This window comes from Drosophila teissieri, chromosome 2R (genome assembly GCF_016746235.2).
Source record: "Drosophila teissieri strain GT53w chromosome 2R, Prin_Dtei_1.1, whole genome shotgun sequence".
Taxonomy (NCBI): Eukaryota; Metazoa; Arthropoda; class Insecta; order Diptera; family Drosophilidae; genus Drosophila; species Drosophila teissieri.
The window spans coordinates 22,795,196-22,811,872 of NC_053030.1; the positions used below are offsets into that span (position 1 = coordinate 22,795,196).

Consider the following 16,677-nt stretch of genomic DNA (forward strand, 5'->3'; position numbering starts at 1 on the left):
TCACTTTGAAGGCGCACAGCTGGCTCGCCTCGGCCAATCCGCTGTGTTGTTTTTTATGGGGCCACCGCTTTATGCGCCCGCATATTAAACAATTATTGCCAAACGGCGAGCGACAGCTGCGTTGTGTCGCCAATGTCGTTAGTTGGTGGGCACTCGTGGTGGCGTCTCCTGGCCTCCTGGCCTTCTGATGCTCCGCTGCTCTGCTGGCATCCCAGCTGGACGAATGGCAGGAGGCCTATGCCTTTTTCCGGTTTTTTTTTTTACCATTTTAACCAAAGCAGGACGTGGCCAGTAACGTGGGCCTCTCCTGCAACGCGGCTTACTGGGCAGAGCTGGCGTTCTCGTTGGCGCTCTTTTTTCGCGTTTCAGCGTCTGCTGCAATTTATGTGTATAAATGACAAAAGTACCGTTATTTATGGCCAGCAACCGCAACGCAATTTGGCAACACTTGTTGGCCAATTGGCCAAAATGTGAAGGCGGCAACTCAGCTGAGTTCCCGCTCCCGCTTCCCGTTCCCATTCTCGCTTCCCGTTCCCCGGGCAATATAATGTTTATATGTAGGCGAGAAGCAACATCTACATATCCACGCAATCACACACATTACCTAATATGAAAATCCAGGAGGAGATAGGCAGCACCCTCGCCAGCTGATGGACCTTCGAATTACCTAGAAATGAGAGAAGAATCCTATAAGTTTTACCAACTATAAAGTGAGAAGTTCCCTTATTCATTTAGCGAACTTGGCTTCATTTGAGGGAGAATGACCATCCCACTCATACTACCCCGACTGCAGGGTATCTAGTCGAGAGCAACCTTTCCTCGCAGCGAACATTTTTTGTGCGCTCTGGGCGAAATTTGAATTTTTATTGCTGATCGAAGCCTGCAGCACATTATACGACACCGCCGCCCACTTGCCTCCCACTTGCCTCCCACTTGCCGCCCCCAAATTATGCGTATTAAGGTCGTTTTGAGGGGGAGGTGGGTGGCTGAGATATCCCAGTTGCCTGATAGCTTGTTGCTGACATAAATCTGCTGCTCCTTGGGCCGTCTGTTTGTGTAAATGTGCCAAATGCGCTGGAAGCAGCCGCCCCCTCCGCCTGCCAGTTGCTCCGATATTGAGTTGACCCTTCTGCTTTGTTGTCGCGCCTTTTATTATGCTAATATTTTTAGGGCATTGCCAAGATTTATTGAAATGGCTGCGGCGGTTCGTCGGTATATATATATATATATACATACATGTAGATATATTGAATATGCCCGATATTGTCTTCAGGCGGTGGAAAGGTGCAAGGAGTCCTCGGGCTGTTTGAGCCTGCGGCCACATGGCGTATGCGCGATTTCGGGGCCATAACAATTAAATTGTCATTTGGTTGGTTTCGGTGTCGCTCTGGTTGTTGGTGTCGGTGTCGGTGCAAACGCTTGTTGCTGCTTGTCCCGCCTCGTGTTGCATAATTGGCAACGTTTTTGCAATTAAAACAACTAATTGGCAGCAAAAACTATTCGGCAGCCAGAGCAGCAGATGTTAGCTGCTCGTTGCTGCGCAGGCAAATGCGGTGCTGCCATAAAAAACTATGCGAAAAATTAGTTGCATAAATTTCTGCTGAAAGTTGCAACTTTGCGGGGCTGGCTAATTGCAGGTGGGGTGGGCAAAGAGCTGAACTCTGTTTTTCCTTTCGGAAAAGTGTCCAGCAGCGGCGAACTGCGAACCAATATAAATCTGTTTTTGGTTTGACAACTATTTGGCTTTTCCCCAATTTCCACTACCGTTACTTTCGCACAAGTAGTGGAAATTTAAGGGATGCCAGCTCGCAACATGCCGCACTTTTTAAGGGAAAAGCTCGAAAAAGGGTTGAAAGCACAGGTGTTTATGCTTTGTTCGATTCTCGTAGGCCTCGGGATGAAAGTGTAGCTGCCGGCTTTCACTGCCCCCTGCCAACGTGAATTGTTATGATTTTACAACAATATTATTTTTCCATCAACAACATCAGCAAAAATCAATCAAGTTCAATTAAAATGCTGCCAACGGCCACAAAAAGAGCCGACAAAACTCAAAAAACTCGAAAAACACGAGAAGAGAAGAAGGGAAACTCAGGCAGCCAGAATGCAATTATCCAGAATTAATTTTACATAAAAATATAAAAAGTGTGTAGAACAAAAAGGTTTGTCAGCAGCAGAAATTAAAATGCCAATTACAAATTGCAATTAAGAGTCGAAAAGTAGGCAAGAAGTGAAAATATCGCATGTCCTGCCTGCAAATCAATCAAAACCAATTGCCTGCTTATGTGCGACTATGTAAACACGGTAATAACATTTGCACTGTTGCACACGCATATATATCTATATATATATAAATATACATATATATTAGTATGCAGAATCCGTGTTGTTTTTGCTGTTTGCGAATAAATTTAACTATGGCGATGCGCAAATACAAAAAACACAAAGACAAATGCTGGCTACATTTCGCATTGTACGCATATATTTACGAGTATGTATATATGTATATATTTTGCCCAAATGTGTGGCCCCTAGTGTGCGTGTGTGTGTGGGTGTTTTTTGTGCGTGTGCGAGCCGCATTTACACAAGTGCAAAAATTCCCAAAACACAAATCCTAAAAAAACATTTGTTACTTTTTGCGGGCGGCGGGGGGTGACCACACTCGCACACACCCAAATCCACACACACAAACACACACCCCCAGCACACAGAGAATGCAGGCCAGCGCTTTTCATTGGCATTAGTGGGCTTTGTGGAGATACGGCGGTGTGTTTCGTCACGAGCGTAGTGCTGCCCAGCGAGGGGTCCTTTTCGAAGGACGTAGCTTTGGTGTTATTGTTGCCGAACTTTAAGCTGCAAGGCCTCTTGGAAGGCAGCTTAGTGCCCCAGATTACAGTATTACTATTCCACATCTATCACTAAGTCTTGATGGTGTTGGCATGGTAGTTTAACCATTTGCATCCTGTTAACCACTCAGCTAGGATCATCTTGGCTGCAATGCTCACTTCTAGTGATTCTAGTGATCTTCTCCTCTAGCTCTTTTGTTCAAGTGCCTCTTTTCAATCGATTCAGTTAGTTTCGGCACTAATTCCCTCTGTAGCCACGCCCACTGACATTTCTAGTCGGCCGACCAACAATGCCAGCCACATTTGCATACATTGTCCGCTGGTCCAGAGACCTGTAAGTCGGAAGTTGGTAGTTGGAGGTTGGAGGTGGGAAGTTCTGGCCAAGAACTGCCGGCCTCCAGTACACGAGCCTGCAGATTGTTGTCCTCTTGTTGCGCATGAATGTACAACATTTTGTCTATTCGAGCTCGTAAATTCGAGATTATTTTGTGGCGCATTTAAATTTAGCAAACAGAGGCATAGAGATATGGATGCGATGCGTTGTAAGAGCTCCGATCCGCTGCGCCATGCTTGTTTTGCCATCGAATTTAAAGTGAATTTTGCGGTTTGACTGCCGCTGAATGGAAATAGGAAAAACAGACGCACTTGAGGAGTAGAAGTCCGAGTCCGATCTTCCTCCCCACTTAGCCCCGTTTAGGCCTGCTCTTGGTATTTCAACTTGAATGCAATTAGAAAGTAAAACGACTACAAATTGTCTTGCATTGGGGCACTGATTGATTTCCGAGGAAATGGGGAAAATGACGCCGCAGATCCAAATCCAAATCCCAATCCCAATCCACGAGCTGCGAGCTGCGAGTCGGGAAAGTCGGCAGCCGAGCGGAGCGGAGTCTGTCTAAAAATACCACGTTTTCCACACGGCATCTCGCTTTTCCTCTCCATTTCCATCTCCATCTCCATCTTCATCTGGATCTGCATCTGCATCTTCATTTCGTTTTCATTTCCATTCTGCCCGAGTGCATTAGGAGCTGCACAACGAGGGAAAAACACATGTAAGAGGACGAAACATTTCTAATGACTGCGGTGACACTTTTGTGGAAGTGCACACAGTCCGCACAGTCGGAAAATGCACACACACACACACACACACTCGCAGGACTGTGGGACTCTGAGATTCAGATACATATATTTAGATGCGGATACGGAGAAGTCGGGAGTCGGGAGTCGGGGAGTCGAGTTGCATACCTGTGCATTCTGCCGGATAAAATTAGAACGTGAAAGTCGCTGCAGTTGACAGCGTAAAAATGTGTGAACTTAGGAACAGGAAAGCGACGGCGGGGTGCCACTACTGCGAGTATGCTACTATATGCCATATGCGATATATGTGGGTTTCTCTGACTTTCTGCGATTCGAAACTAATAACGAATAACCGAAAGGCGGCTCCAAATTACACTTGCCACCAACTTGGGCATGGCAGGGAGCCCAACTCCTTTCGCCAAACTTTTGCCCAACTTCCGCCGATTGACGCATAAACTTTCGAATTACCGAACATGATTGGAGACCACCCCATGGCCACCACCCCTCCACTGGGGGAGGAACATACGAGTATTTTTAGCCCAGTCATAATACAGTCACTGTTTTATTTTCATTGGTACAAAACAACATGCACTAAGCGTGTTTCATGCCGAATTCTGGCATACGAAGATATGGAAAAGCTTAGTACTAGTTTATAAACATTTTTATTGAGTTTCAGCTTCAGTGCCTCAGTCAGTAATTTTTGAAAACAATAAACAATAATGCAAATGTACGATAAAGGCTCTTGAAGTAACTTAAAATATGTTAACTTGATAGTGAAAAGGAGTGTGTCACTGGCGAGATTAGTCTACTTGTGTTTGCTCACTAATGATTAATTTGGATTAAACATAATTTCCCGCGGAGTAACCAAGAGGATCGGTAATGATGAACAAGCTTTTTAAAGTAACTGGCTTACTTACGTAATGTGAATTCATACTGCCATGTGGCAGTAGCTGTGAGTTTTGAGCTGGTGGACTCCGCATTGGCCCCACTGTGCGCGCGTGTCTGTGTGCGTATCTGTGTGCCCGCCGCTGCCTCGGTGCCTCGGTGTGAGTGCGATCGGCCGTCTCGCTCTGGCACTCGAGTCGCCGTCGACTCAAAGTCACCAGAACATCGTCGACGGACTCGAGTTGGGTTCCGCCGATCAGTTGTGTCTTGTGCGTTGTGCGGTGAAGTTGCGCCTTCGTTCTGAAACCTGAAAAGCTGAGCACCAGAACCTCTGAACATCTGAACCTCTGAAAATCTGAACATCTGAACATCTGACCATCTGAACGTCTGCGAATCCAGCAGATACTCGGACCGTGCGGCGCATCCTTCTCCAGACTGAGAGCGAGATCCGATTCCAGCCTTAGCCTTCCACTCCACAAACCGCCACTTTCGAGATGAGAGAAATTGTTCACCTGCAGGCCGGCCAGTGTGGCAACCAGATCGGCGCTAAGGTAGGTTTCGTTACTAGTCTCTTTTGCAGCTCACATTTTCTCGAGTCGGTCGGCTGCTGATTTCGGTTGATTTCGGCTGATTTCTGGTGGCACTTAATTTATTCAGATTGCCCGAAAACGTTTTTCAATGAGTTTCCAAAATGATCGATGTCGCCGCCTTTTTCAGCGCATTCAGCAATTAAAGCGAAAGAAAATTAACAACAAAACAGCGCAAGCAACAAAAAATACGTTAAATAAAAAATGAAAAAATGCAAAGTGCAAAAAGTGGACGGGCAAAGAAACTTATTCAGAGTTCGTCTGGCACTCAAAATGCCCTTTCTGCTTCGCAAAAATCACAAAAACACTGAAATCGCAAAAAACGAAGAAAAGAAAACGGGTTGGGCCGGCTGCAGATCACGAAAAGTGATTCATGGCAAACCCTCCCCGGGGAAATTGGGAGGGGAAGTTGGGCTGAATAATTGGGAGAATTATGACTGAGGCGCAAATCGGCGAGAAAACTTCGGCACTTCTGCAATTTCCAGCGGACTTTGCAGTTGGCCAAGAAGGGAAATCTCTCGAATTATCTGACCGGAGAAATCTTTTCGCTTTGCTTGAGTTTCCTGCACTCCAGAGAAACCACAAACATTGCAATAAACGAAGTAATTGTACGCAAAGAAATCTTTATAGTCGGGCAATATAACTCACTGGAGTAGCAATGGCTGAAACCGTAGATAACCATGAATATAATATACACATTAATCCGATATATAGTTAATAAATAAATAAAAGCTTCCACCTAAGCTATATACAAATATTTATAGAGGGTTCCCCAATATCCCACCGACTCGCAGCTGTTTCAATCTTTCCCCAGAATTCCGCGTAGAGTAGAGTATCCGATGACTGATCAGCAAGTAGGCGACCATAATGCCAACTACTGGGCCTTTATCAATCGAAGTGAATGAGCAACGGAAATCCGAGAACTGCCAGCGAATCGCGGCAATTAGGTTCTGATTTCCAGTGGGGCACATACTCGTATGGGGCACATGTAGGATAGTGGATAGTCCACTCAATCAGCACGCCCGAAAAACAAAGTGCAGCTCTTCGCGAAAAGGAGGCAGGCGGCCAACCGGCTTTTGGCCAACTCGGCTGCTTTTTGGCAATACCAGTTTGGGATCGATGTTGCGGACAAGTGGACAAGTCCCCGCTGAGTGCATTTTTCTGCGGCATCAATGTCAATGCCACAGATTCGACCAATCGCCGAACTGCCGCTGCAAAGTGGGTCGCATTTGGAGCGCCGTGCTGATAAAAGCACATACCCGTAGTACACTCACGCAAGATAAGCCCGCGGATCTTAATCATTTGATATGAGTCAATTTGCGGAGAACACAGCAACGCAGCGACTAGTCAGCAGCTTCAGTTTGAAAGCAAACTCGCCTGCCTTCTCGGCTTCCCGGAATTTCGGTGTTTCGGTGTTTCGGCAATCGCAATGGGGCAGTTTTATGGGGCAGCGCTCGTAGGTATATAAGTACTTCAATGAGATATGATGGGAAGTTTGTCTGGTAATTTGAGCAGCGAACCACCTCCCTCCCCTCCCGGTAATGTGAGACCCAAAAAAACAGAGAAACTGACAAAAAACCAACAGCTGAGTGGGCAAGCGGTTTCTTGAATAAGAATGGCCCCCTGGCGGTGCCAAAACCGCACAAGTGCAGCGGCAGCAGCAGCAGAAGGAGGAAGGAAGTGACTCAGCGGACCTGTCCTGTATACGATTACAGGATACCACTGTGCGACTCCCCTTTTGGCCCGAGCCACGACGATAAATGCATACTAAGTGCGCGGCCTGCGAGATTAAGTGGACTCCGAATCCAAAAGGCCGTCCAGATCGCCGAAGTCAATAAACCCGCGGCTCTTTCTCCGTCGGAATCTTATCGCCTTCCTCCCTATTTTTTGACACTCTGCAGCAGCTGCGAGGCAAGACAAAAGTCAGGAGTGGGTGGTGTGGCATGGTGTGGGGGGTCTCAATTGAGGAATTTTCCCCGTCGGATGCCAAATGCTTTGTATCTTGTGAAAATAGCACTCCCCGTCACTCCGCCACTCTGCACAGTCAGCGATCCTCGGCGGCAAGAAGACTTGGAGCCCAAGTTCACGCCCGACTGATTCCCTCCTAGACCAAGTGCAGCAGTGTGGCAGTACTGCAGTGGAGGAGTGATGGAGTGGCGGAGTGGAGGAGTCTCTGGCTCCCAGACATGCAACACTTAATGAGGGCGTCTCGATTGCCAGTCGCCAGAAGATCGCATGCTAGAGGCGTGGCCAGGGGCGGCGGTCGCAACTCCAAAGGGGGCTTAGACCAGGCCAGTTGTCAGTTTATAGTCTCTAGTCCCTAGTCTCCAGCTGAAAGCCAATTGCACGAAGTGAAGATTGGACTTGCCAACGAAGCTGTTAGAACAGATGTTGGATGAGAGCCTGCAAAACTAATTGTCAGAGAGCTTCATTCATAATAGAGACACCTTATGAGGTAAAAGAAGCATATACTCCTTAGGACATACCATCATCTCAGCCCCATAAACCATCTAGCTTGAGGCTTTTCCAGCCCATTTCCATTTGAAGAAGCAATCAACCGTAAGTCCGATTCGGCATAGATTTTCTCCAGCAAATTGAATTCTCGCCACCGATCGTGTTTGCCCGAAATAAATCTGCCCGAAAAGCCATCAATCTATAATTGCAATCTAACTGTGCGTCCGTCCATTTGTACTGCCAACTGCCGTTCACCGAAAAGGCCGACGCTTTTCCGACAAAGCCATTATCCATTAACTGGCAAAGAAAATCCGAGTTGGAGCATTAGTCGAATGTAAAAGTAAAGCGATCAGCGATGATCGTGCCCAAAGTAGAGGGGAAATGGAAAAGGGGGGCCGTGAAAAACGACTTTTCACTTCAACAGTTTTGTGTGCTAATTCGGTTTTCATATCTGTTGCTGCCGCGTGTGGTTTTGTTTTCTGTTTGCTCGGCCTTCTGAGCCGAGCTTCGTTGCTGGAGCTTCATAATTGCAGCGGCCACACTCCAATTAAATTTGATGATCTTGCTAAGATTGCAGTTGGCTGAGATTCACTTCGTTGCTGTGCCTTAAATAAACAAAGAAATGCAGACGCCATGGGTAGCTCCACTCCTCCTTCCTTCTCCTTCTCTTTAGAGTCGGATCCCCATCCCCATCCCCATCTGCATGCCCATCCCCATCTCCATCCCCATCCACAGTTCGCAGTGCCTTTGTTTATAGTCGCACACGTCAAGTTCAAGTGCCAAAGGGAAACAACTCAGACTGCCGTCTGACATCGCTAACATTTTTATTATTTCCCCCGTTTCCCCTTCCACTTCACCCGACGAAGAATCTCGGGCACTGTTGCCAAGCCACAGAGCGTTTCGCTCCGGTGGAGAGCGATCCATGCTGATGCCCAAAACCGATCCCCAAATAGTCGCCCAATGATCTCCGAAAGGCGCCCAAATTTGGTTCTTGTTAAACGCAGCACAACAATTGCAGAGCACTTCCTCAATAAATCGCCGCGATGGCTGTGTATCCATGAGATACTTCTGGTAATTTATCGCATTTCGATTGGGTCACTGGAGGGGGAGTCTCGGGAGGTGGCCCCGTCTAATGGTGGGTCATTGGCCTGCAGTCTCTAATTCTTGGCCCCCGATGAGTCAGCAGGCAGCAGTCGGAGAAGTGTATCTCTATCCCATTCCGAATCCGAATCCAACCCATCCCAAAGAATCCCAACCCATCCCATTCTGCTCTGCTCTGCTCTGCTATTTTTAAATGCATTTCTCCCCAGGAGCGACGTGTCGTGGAAATTTTGTCCCATACAGTGAGAGGGGCAGTGTTTTTTTTGTATTTCATTTTTACCAGCCCCGGACGCATTCTTTAAATTTAGCACTAAATCAGGGCATGTTCGGATGTTGGATGTTCGGCGGCGTCCAAAACTGACGTTTGAAAAACTAAACATAAATTCGGTTTTCCCTTTTTTCGGGGCAATCTGTCTCACTTTTGACTGCGCCATCGTAGGCCCCCTATATGGCCATATGGACACATGGACATATGGCCATCCGCATCCGCATTTAGCCCATATATGTACTTGTGTACTTCTCCAAACCTCAAACTTTATGGGCTGCGGCTGCGCCTTGTTGTTTGTCACATTGTCACATTGCCTCATTGCCACATTGCCACATTGAGGCATCGGCGGAGGAGGCGGGAACAGAGATTGCTAGAATGGTTCTTCTGTGCCTCTCCAGATTTTTTTGGATTTCGGGCGGATTCTGTGGCCGCGGCCATATGTCAGCGCCCAACATGAACTCTGACATGGCTGGGTGGGCACAATTACTCAACTTGATGAACGACCCGGGAATATTTAGTGGGGCTTTGTGCCGGCTAAAGAGTCCGCAATCGCCAAGTGCGCCACTGCGTCCATAAAGACATCACATGGGTGGCTGATAAGGATGAAAGATCTCCGCTTGAGCGGCGGATGAGGAGCTGCCAAGATGCGGGCTGCAGCTTCTTATCTTGCAAGCACTCTTCTGCTACATACGTATATTTGCTTCTGAGAAAGATAGCCAGTTCTCTTTGAGTAAAACATTCTTCGGCGTTCAGCAGATTTGCTAATTGGTTTAATAGAGTGAAGCTGGAAGAACTCATGCTAATTACTCCTAATCAAAGCAGCCTAATGAAGCGGAATATGGAAAGTCAAAGTTTGCACATGTATCCAATAAATATGGCTTTCCTTTATAAGCAGTCTCAGGAGTTATGATGCCTTAAGTACACCTTGATATCAGACTATACTTACCCATTACTTCCCGCAGTTCTGGGAGATCATTTCCGAGGAGCACGGCATCGACAGCAATGGCATCTACGTGGGCGACAGCGACCTGCAGCTGGAGCGCGTCAGTGTCTACTACAACGAGGCATCGGGTAACACTTTGCCATGTCACAAGATGACCCAGTGGGTGTCACTAATCGGATCCTCTTTCAGCAGTCACGCGGTCGTCGGGCGGCAAGTACGTGCCCAGGGCCATCCTGCTCGATCTGGAGCCGGGAACCATGGAGTCGGTTCGCTCCGGTCCCTACGGCCAGCTCTTCCGGCCGGACAACTTCGTGTACGGACAGTCGGGAGCGGGCAACAACTGGGCCAAGGGTCACTACACCGAGGGCGCCGAGCTGGTGGACCATGTCCTCGACGTGGTCCGCAAGGAGTGCGAGAACTGCGACTGCCTGCAGGTTGGTACTCTTAGTCCTTGGACATAATACGATGCTGATTCCATATGATTCCTTAGGGCTTCCAACTGACGCACTCGCTGGGCGGCGGCACTGGCTCCGGAATGGGCACATTGCTGATCTCGAAGATCCGCGAGGAGTACCCCGACCGCATCATGAACACCTACTCGGTGGTGCCCTCGCCCAAGGTGTCGGACACCGTGGTGGAGCCCTACAACGCCACGCTGTCGATCCACCAGCTGGTGGAGAACACGGACGAGACGTACTGCATCGACAACGAGGCGCTGTACGACATCTGCTTCAGGACGCTGAAGGTGTCCAATCCCAGCTACGGAGACCTCAACCACCTGGTCTCGCTGACCATGTCCGGGGTGACCACCTGCCTGCGCTTCCCCGGCCAGCTGAACGCCGATCTGCGCAAGCTGGCGGTCAACATGGTACCATTCCCGCGCCTGCACTTCTTCATGCCCGGCTTCGCGCCGCTCACCTCGCGGGGATCGCAGCAGTACCGCGCCCTCACCGTCCCGGAGCTCACCCAGCAGATGTTCGACGCCAAGAACATGATGGCCGCCTGTGATCCGCGCCACGGTCGCTACCTCACGGTGGCCGCCGTCTTCCGGGGCCGCATGTCCATGAAGGAGGTGGACGAGCAGATGCTGGCGGTGCAGAACAAGAACAGCTCCTACTTCGTCGAGTGGATCCCGAACAACGTGAAGACGGCGGTGTGCGACATCCCGCCCAAGGGCCTGAAGATGTCCTCCACGTTCATCGGCAACACCACCGCCATCCAGGAGCTGTTCAAGCGCATCTCCGAGCAGTTCTCGGCCATGTTCCGGCGCAAGGCCTTCCTCCACTGGTACACCGGCGAGGGCATGGACGAGATGGAGTTCACCGAGGCGGAGAGCAACATGAACGACCTGGTCTCCGAGTACCAGCAGTACCAGGAGGCCACCGCCGACGACGAGTTCGACCCGGAGGTCAATCAGGAGGAGGTCGAGGGCGATTGTATTTAATGGTGTGGCCAGAGGAATGAGGGGCGTGCGTGACGGCGGGGGGCATAGGGATGTCCGCTTTCTGCGCGGCATGCGCCACCAGCTGGCGGCCAAGCACTGCAGCATCCTGTGACCCCGCCGTGGAACACACACACAACCACAACCACACACACACACACAGTCACAGCAGACGCAGACCACACACCACAATCATCACACACGGACACCGACACGGACACGGACAGGAAGGACATGCAGACGGACAGGAAGGTCAAGCGTAGTTAGAACATCAAACGGAAATGTTCCCAATGTTCCCAATGTTTCCGAGCCCATGCTTCCGCTGCTCCCCATCACCCAGCTCATCCATCATCATCTCATCTCGCATCTTCATCTCTTTGTTCATTTTCGGCACTTGTCACCTCCGCTGCGCTATATACTATATACTTTATACTCTACCATATATACCAAGTACACTTTACACGGAGGCACGTCTATCGCATTTCTCGCAGCCATTTTCACCCGCTTTCCACCCACCCACACACCCATCACTTCATTCACCACCCCCACTTTATACTACTATTTATCATATATCGCCACGTCAGCAGAGGGAACCGCAAGCATCTAGTATTTCAAAGGATATCGAATTTATGCAGAAATCTCACCTCGAGAATGTCCAGCGTCCAGGAAGTGAGCACTCGACTCACTGGCGACACATACATATGTACGTTTAGGGCTACACGATAAACGAGCTCATCCAAAGATAATCGAACGACAACTCTCATGAGATCGTCATGAGATCGATCCTCCATAAAAGGCAATTTCAAAAGCATCCGTAATTGTATTTACATATTACATAATCTTAGGGCACAAGCTATTCACTTTGTATTCGTGTGCAGTACTTCTCTTGTAGTTTTATATGAATAAAAACATTTGTACCCAATAAACGACTAATAATGGCAAACATTTCTGACAAGTAATAAATGGAATTTATTTCAAATTTTAAATCCTGTGTTTGTTTCTGCTTGTGATGTCAGTTTATGCGATCAAGAGGGAGTTTTTTATAGTTTGTATTATTTATTTTTTGCTCTGAAGTACACATTATGTATAATCCGTTAGCTATAATTAGTAAAACATTTTCAATAGATAACTTCACTGCAATTTTACACTACTTTTTAAACAGATCTTTTTTGTTACAGCAGAAAAGTATGTATACTACGTGTAAAATGTAAATTGTAAAAGTAAATAACGTGTAGAGTTCAAAGGCGCCACTTGGAAGTCGAATTGCAATATTTTTGAGCGCATGTGGCAACGCTGCGTGTAACTGTCACTTTGTTTAAAAATATTCCTAAGTTTATTAACTTCAGTCACAAAACCCAATAAACCAAAGAATTAATAAAAAATTAAAAGATAATTTCAAACTAGTTACTCGAATAACACGGTGTATATTCAGGAATATAAACTATAGAGCTTATAAAAATTAACAAGACATAGTTTTCAGTATTTGTTTTTAAAATGGAAAATTTGCTTAAAAGACGCGTTTAGGACTATTTATTATTTGGCATTTCAGATAAAGCCATCTTTCTCTTATACAAATATTACTGCATAATTTTCTCGAAAGATCCAACCACTTTACCGCATTTTTTCCACATAAAACTCTACTTGCCACACATAATACACGACAATCTCGAGCGGATCTCAGAGTCGCACAAACCCTGCCATTAACTGCCTCTCATATAGAACTCATATGCGACAAATTCGGCGGAATTAAAAGCCATTAAAGCCGCGTTAGCGGTCTCGTGACAAAAGCAAAGCTCTGCCCAGAAGCCAGCCAACAACAAAGTCGGCTAAGAACAAAACCCAGACACACGGAAAATAATGAAAAGAAGAGGCAAGTACGTAAGTGCGAGCGAGAACCAGTTTGGCTCGGCTTTCGATCGAAAGAGCCGGCCGGCTTTTCTGAATGACGGCCAGAACCGAGAACCGAGAACCGAGAACTTTTCCAAGCCAACCGGCCAAAAAACATCGAGCGAACCACTATAACACGTTCTTCCGCTCCGTCTGGCTTCTCAGTGGCTGAAGTGACTAGAGTGCGCTTAACCGTTAGTTATTAGTTATGTCACTCCGGCGGGTCAGCAAGGGTTAACCCGAGCGGAAGTTCCCCTTCCTGAGACTGCGGCTGAGAACCCGGCTCAGAAAAGTGGGCCAACTCCTCTGGCGGAGATATCATCATCCGTCTGCCAGGCTGCCAAACAGCAGCCAAAACGAGTTTTGCGTTTTCCAATTTATTCCTACAGATCTCAGCTGTTATTATTTTGAAGATACTTGAAGGAATGTTTAATATTGGAGATACTTTTAACCAAACTTGTATTTGCAACATGTATGCCATGTTGGTTACCTTTATCTTCAAGACATGCATCCCAAATGACCAACTTGCTGAGCATAGCTTCTTTTCTTGCCGTGCAGCTAGATCGCCGGGGAATAGGCAAATGAAAAAGCAATAAATAGTTGCCAACTTACACTCATTTGGCGCCGTCATCCAACATTCAACATCCAGCAGCCAACATCCACTATCCACTATCCACTATCCAAAGAGCCATATAGTCGCAGTCGTCCGGCAGACGGAGGCAAGAAAATCCAAAATGTTCAGTCCGAGATCAGCAGCATGGAGTGGGGAGTGAAGAGTGGGAGGTGGGGAGTGTGGAGTGGGGAGCGGGGAGCGAGGGAGGCGGCACTGCAGTGATTGACCCAGTTTCCCGAGACGACAACAACCTACCTACCCAGCTATCCATGTACTTGCCAACTCCTCACTCACTGGATCGCTTGGATCGCTTGGATCTCGTGGAGCTCTTGGGGCTCTTGGGGCTCTTGGAGCTCTTGGAGCTCTTGGATCTCGGTGCAGTGAGTCGGAGATGGAGATGGAGACTTTGCCCGGGGAAGTGCATTGCACTCTAGTACGGCAGAGGAAAATCGAGGAAAAATCTTGTTTTTGCTGCTAGTTGCCGATTCTTCGGAAAGCCAAAAAACGAAACCCGCTTGAGGTGGCAAAGTGGCAGGGGGCGGAGGGGCGTGGCGGGCAGAGGGAGGGGGCATGGGGGCATGCAAACAACACGTCAATGCTCTGTGGTAGCCAAAAGCCGCCGCAAACGCCTCGACTAGTTTAGATTGGACTTAGACAACCCGATCTGCGCCGCATTTTGATTTTCAGCCATCAGTTTTCCACCACCACCACCACCACCATCAGCATTTTTTTGTGGCGGCTCGCAGACGAACACGAGTAGAACAACAATAAGCAGACAAATTGCAGCTAGGAAAATGCGCGGAGCCAGAGACCCACACGAAAATACACGCTTGACTTGGTCATTGATGCGACCGCACGGGTCCAAAAAGCCAAAAAAGTCGAAGGAAAAACTGACGAACAAACGAATCCAAAAGCGAAAACCGCGGCTCACATGTTCATACTTAATATTTCTGTCTGGCAGACGTTCACTTGCGGCGTTGCCAAGTTTCTGTTGCCAGTGCTGCTGCAGTTGTATCTTTTGCTGTTTCTGTTTCTGGGCAACAACAAGTGGCTCACTAAGTGCAGCGGAAGTGCCTCAGGTGGGTCTCCCCAACCTGAGTATGCTGCGCTGGGCTGGGCCTCCTCCGAATGCTACTTGGCCTGGCTAACAGGCCTGGCTTTCCATTGGGCAGCCAGCGCCGTCATAAGCGAATAGCAAATGATATGCGAAAAGTTGGCCCAGTACATGCAAATTACTCGTGCAAATCAAGGCACTCGACGAATGCACCACGCACTCAAGGACGAATCGGGCTGTTTGGTAATAGGCTTTGGCCACTTCCATCGATCACTTTCCGCATTTTCCAATAGCGTGTGCATTTTATGTTTATAGTTGCAATCGTATTGCATACTAGTCTTCCTTTAGTAGGTGAACTTAAAGGATACCAGAGTATCTTGAAGATACGCTCCCAGTTCAGTTGTTCGTAGTTGGCCAACTGGCTGGCTTAGACTTGGACTAAAGACTTTTAATAGGCGACTCAGCCCATTCATTTATCAATCATTTCTGCATTTGCATGCCACTGGGTAAAATATCACCCGGGTGAAGTTGCATCACACTCACCTCCCAATCGGAGGAGTCAAGTGATCCGCGCAGAATAAGTAATGCCATTCCCGCGATTCATTTAGATGGTTAGTTGTTTAGTTGGTTGGTTGCTTAGTTGGCTGGCTGGGCGTCTTGGCCAATTTCACATCACGCCTGAGATTGATGCCACAAATTGGTTCACATGGCATGCTGGCTGCAACTCCTCTGCCAAGAAAAACACACATGCAGCTCCAATCTGCTTCTGTTGTAATCTTGCGACTTTAATTTCTGTTTTTCTTGGCTTTTCCATCGCTTTTCCTCTCCTCATCTCCTTTATTTTTTCTAATTTTATTTCGTACTTCGTATATTGTATTTTGTATTCGGTGTTTTGTGTTTTGGCTAATTTCGGTGCATTCTCGCGGTCTCCGAAGTGGCGACGTGTGTTTTGCGCTGCTTGCCAAGCTCTTTTTCCACCTGGTGCCTCGGCTTTTCTTTGCTTTAGTCGCTTGAACTAGGGTTTTGCATGTGTGCGTTGCCTGATTGTGTGTTAATTAACTTTGGCATCGAATGAGGGGCGGGGCGGGTCGGGGCGTGGCATTTGTGCCGTGGTTATTACAGTGGGCACTGCCAAAGTGGCCCATTCATTGACACGTTCGGCGAAGGCGAAGCAGATACTAAAGATACTTTCAGGATTCAGATACTTCTTAAGTGGCAGCTCAGAATGCCATTTCAAAGAGAGGACTTAGTGGGTACTTGGCATCTGCAGTCATAACTTAGATACCTTAGATCTGTAAGATACTTGAGAGTAGTAGTGCTTCTTCTCCGAGTGCATTGCATAATGGCCAAAACACTTGTAGTTGGCCACTAGCCACTGACCACTGGCCACTGGCCACTGGCCACTGTTTCACAGGCCGAGATCTTGTGCGGCGCTTTTTTATCGCCTGCCAATTCGTGGAATCTCGAGTGGGGTTTAATTTTGGGCCGGGTTGGTTAACCGTTGACATTTGCTGAACGCACGTAGCT

The 16,677-nt window shown here is 47.9% G+C and overlaps 2 protein-coding genes across 3 annotated transcripts; one reads left to right on the plus strand and one right to left on the minus strand.

Moving 5' to 3' along the window:
* Positions 1 to 778: 778 nt before the first annotated feature.
* LOC122614528 lies at positions 779 to 1,324 on the minus strand. Its single transcript, XM_043789091.1, has one exon. It carries the CDS (start codon positions 1,322 to 1,324, stop codon positions 779 to 781), a length of 546 nt encoding a protein of 181 aa, XP_043645026.1.
* Positions 1,325 to 5,060: 3,736 nt separating this feature from the next.
* On the plus strand, positions 5,061 to 12,582 carry LOC122614261 (tubulin beta-3 chain). 2 transcript variants are annotated; one of them, XM_043788797.1, is made up of 4 exons: positions 5,061 to 5,353; positions 10,175 to 10,283; positions 10,345 to 10,589; positions 10,646 to 12,582. In XM_043788797.1, the coding sequence occupies exons 1-4, from the start codon at positions 5,297 to 5,299 to the stop codon at positions 11,597 to 11,599; spliced, it is 1,365 nt and encodes a 454-aa protein (XP_043644732.1). In that variant the 5' UTR covers positions 5,061 to 5,296; the 3' UTR covers positions 11,600 to 12,582. The 2 variants fall into 2 exon arrangements, with proteins under 2 accessions (XP_043644732.1, XP_043644733.1); XM_043788798.1 differs by having other exon boundaries at positions 10,348 to 10,589.
* Positions 12,583 to 16,677: the final 4,095 nt, after the last annotated feature.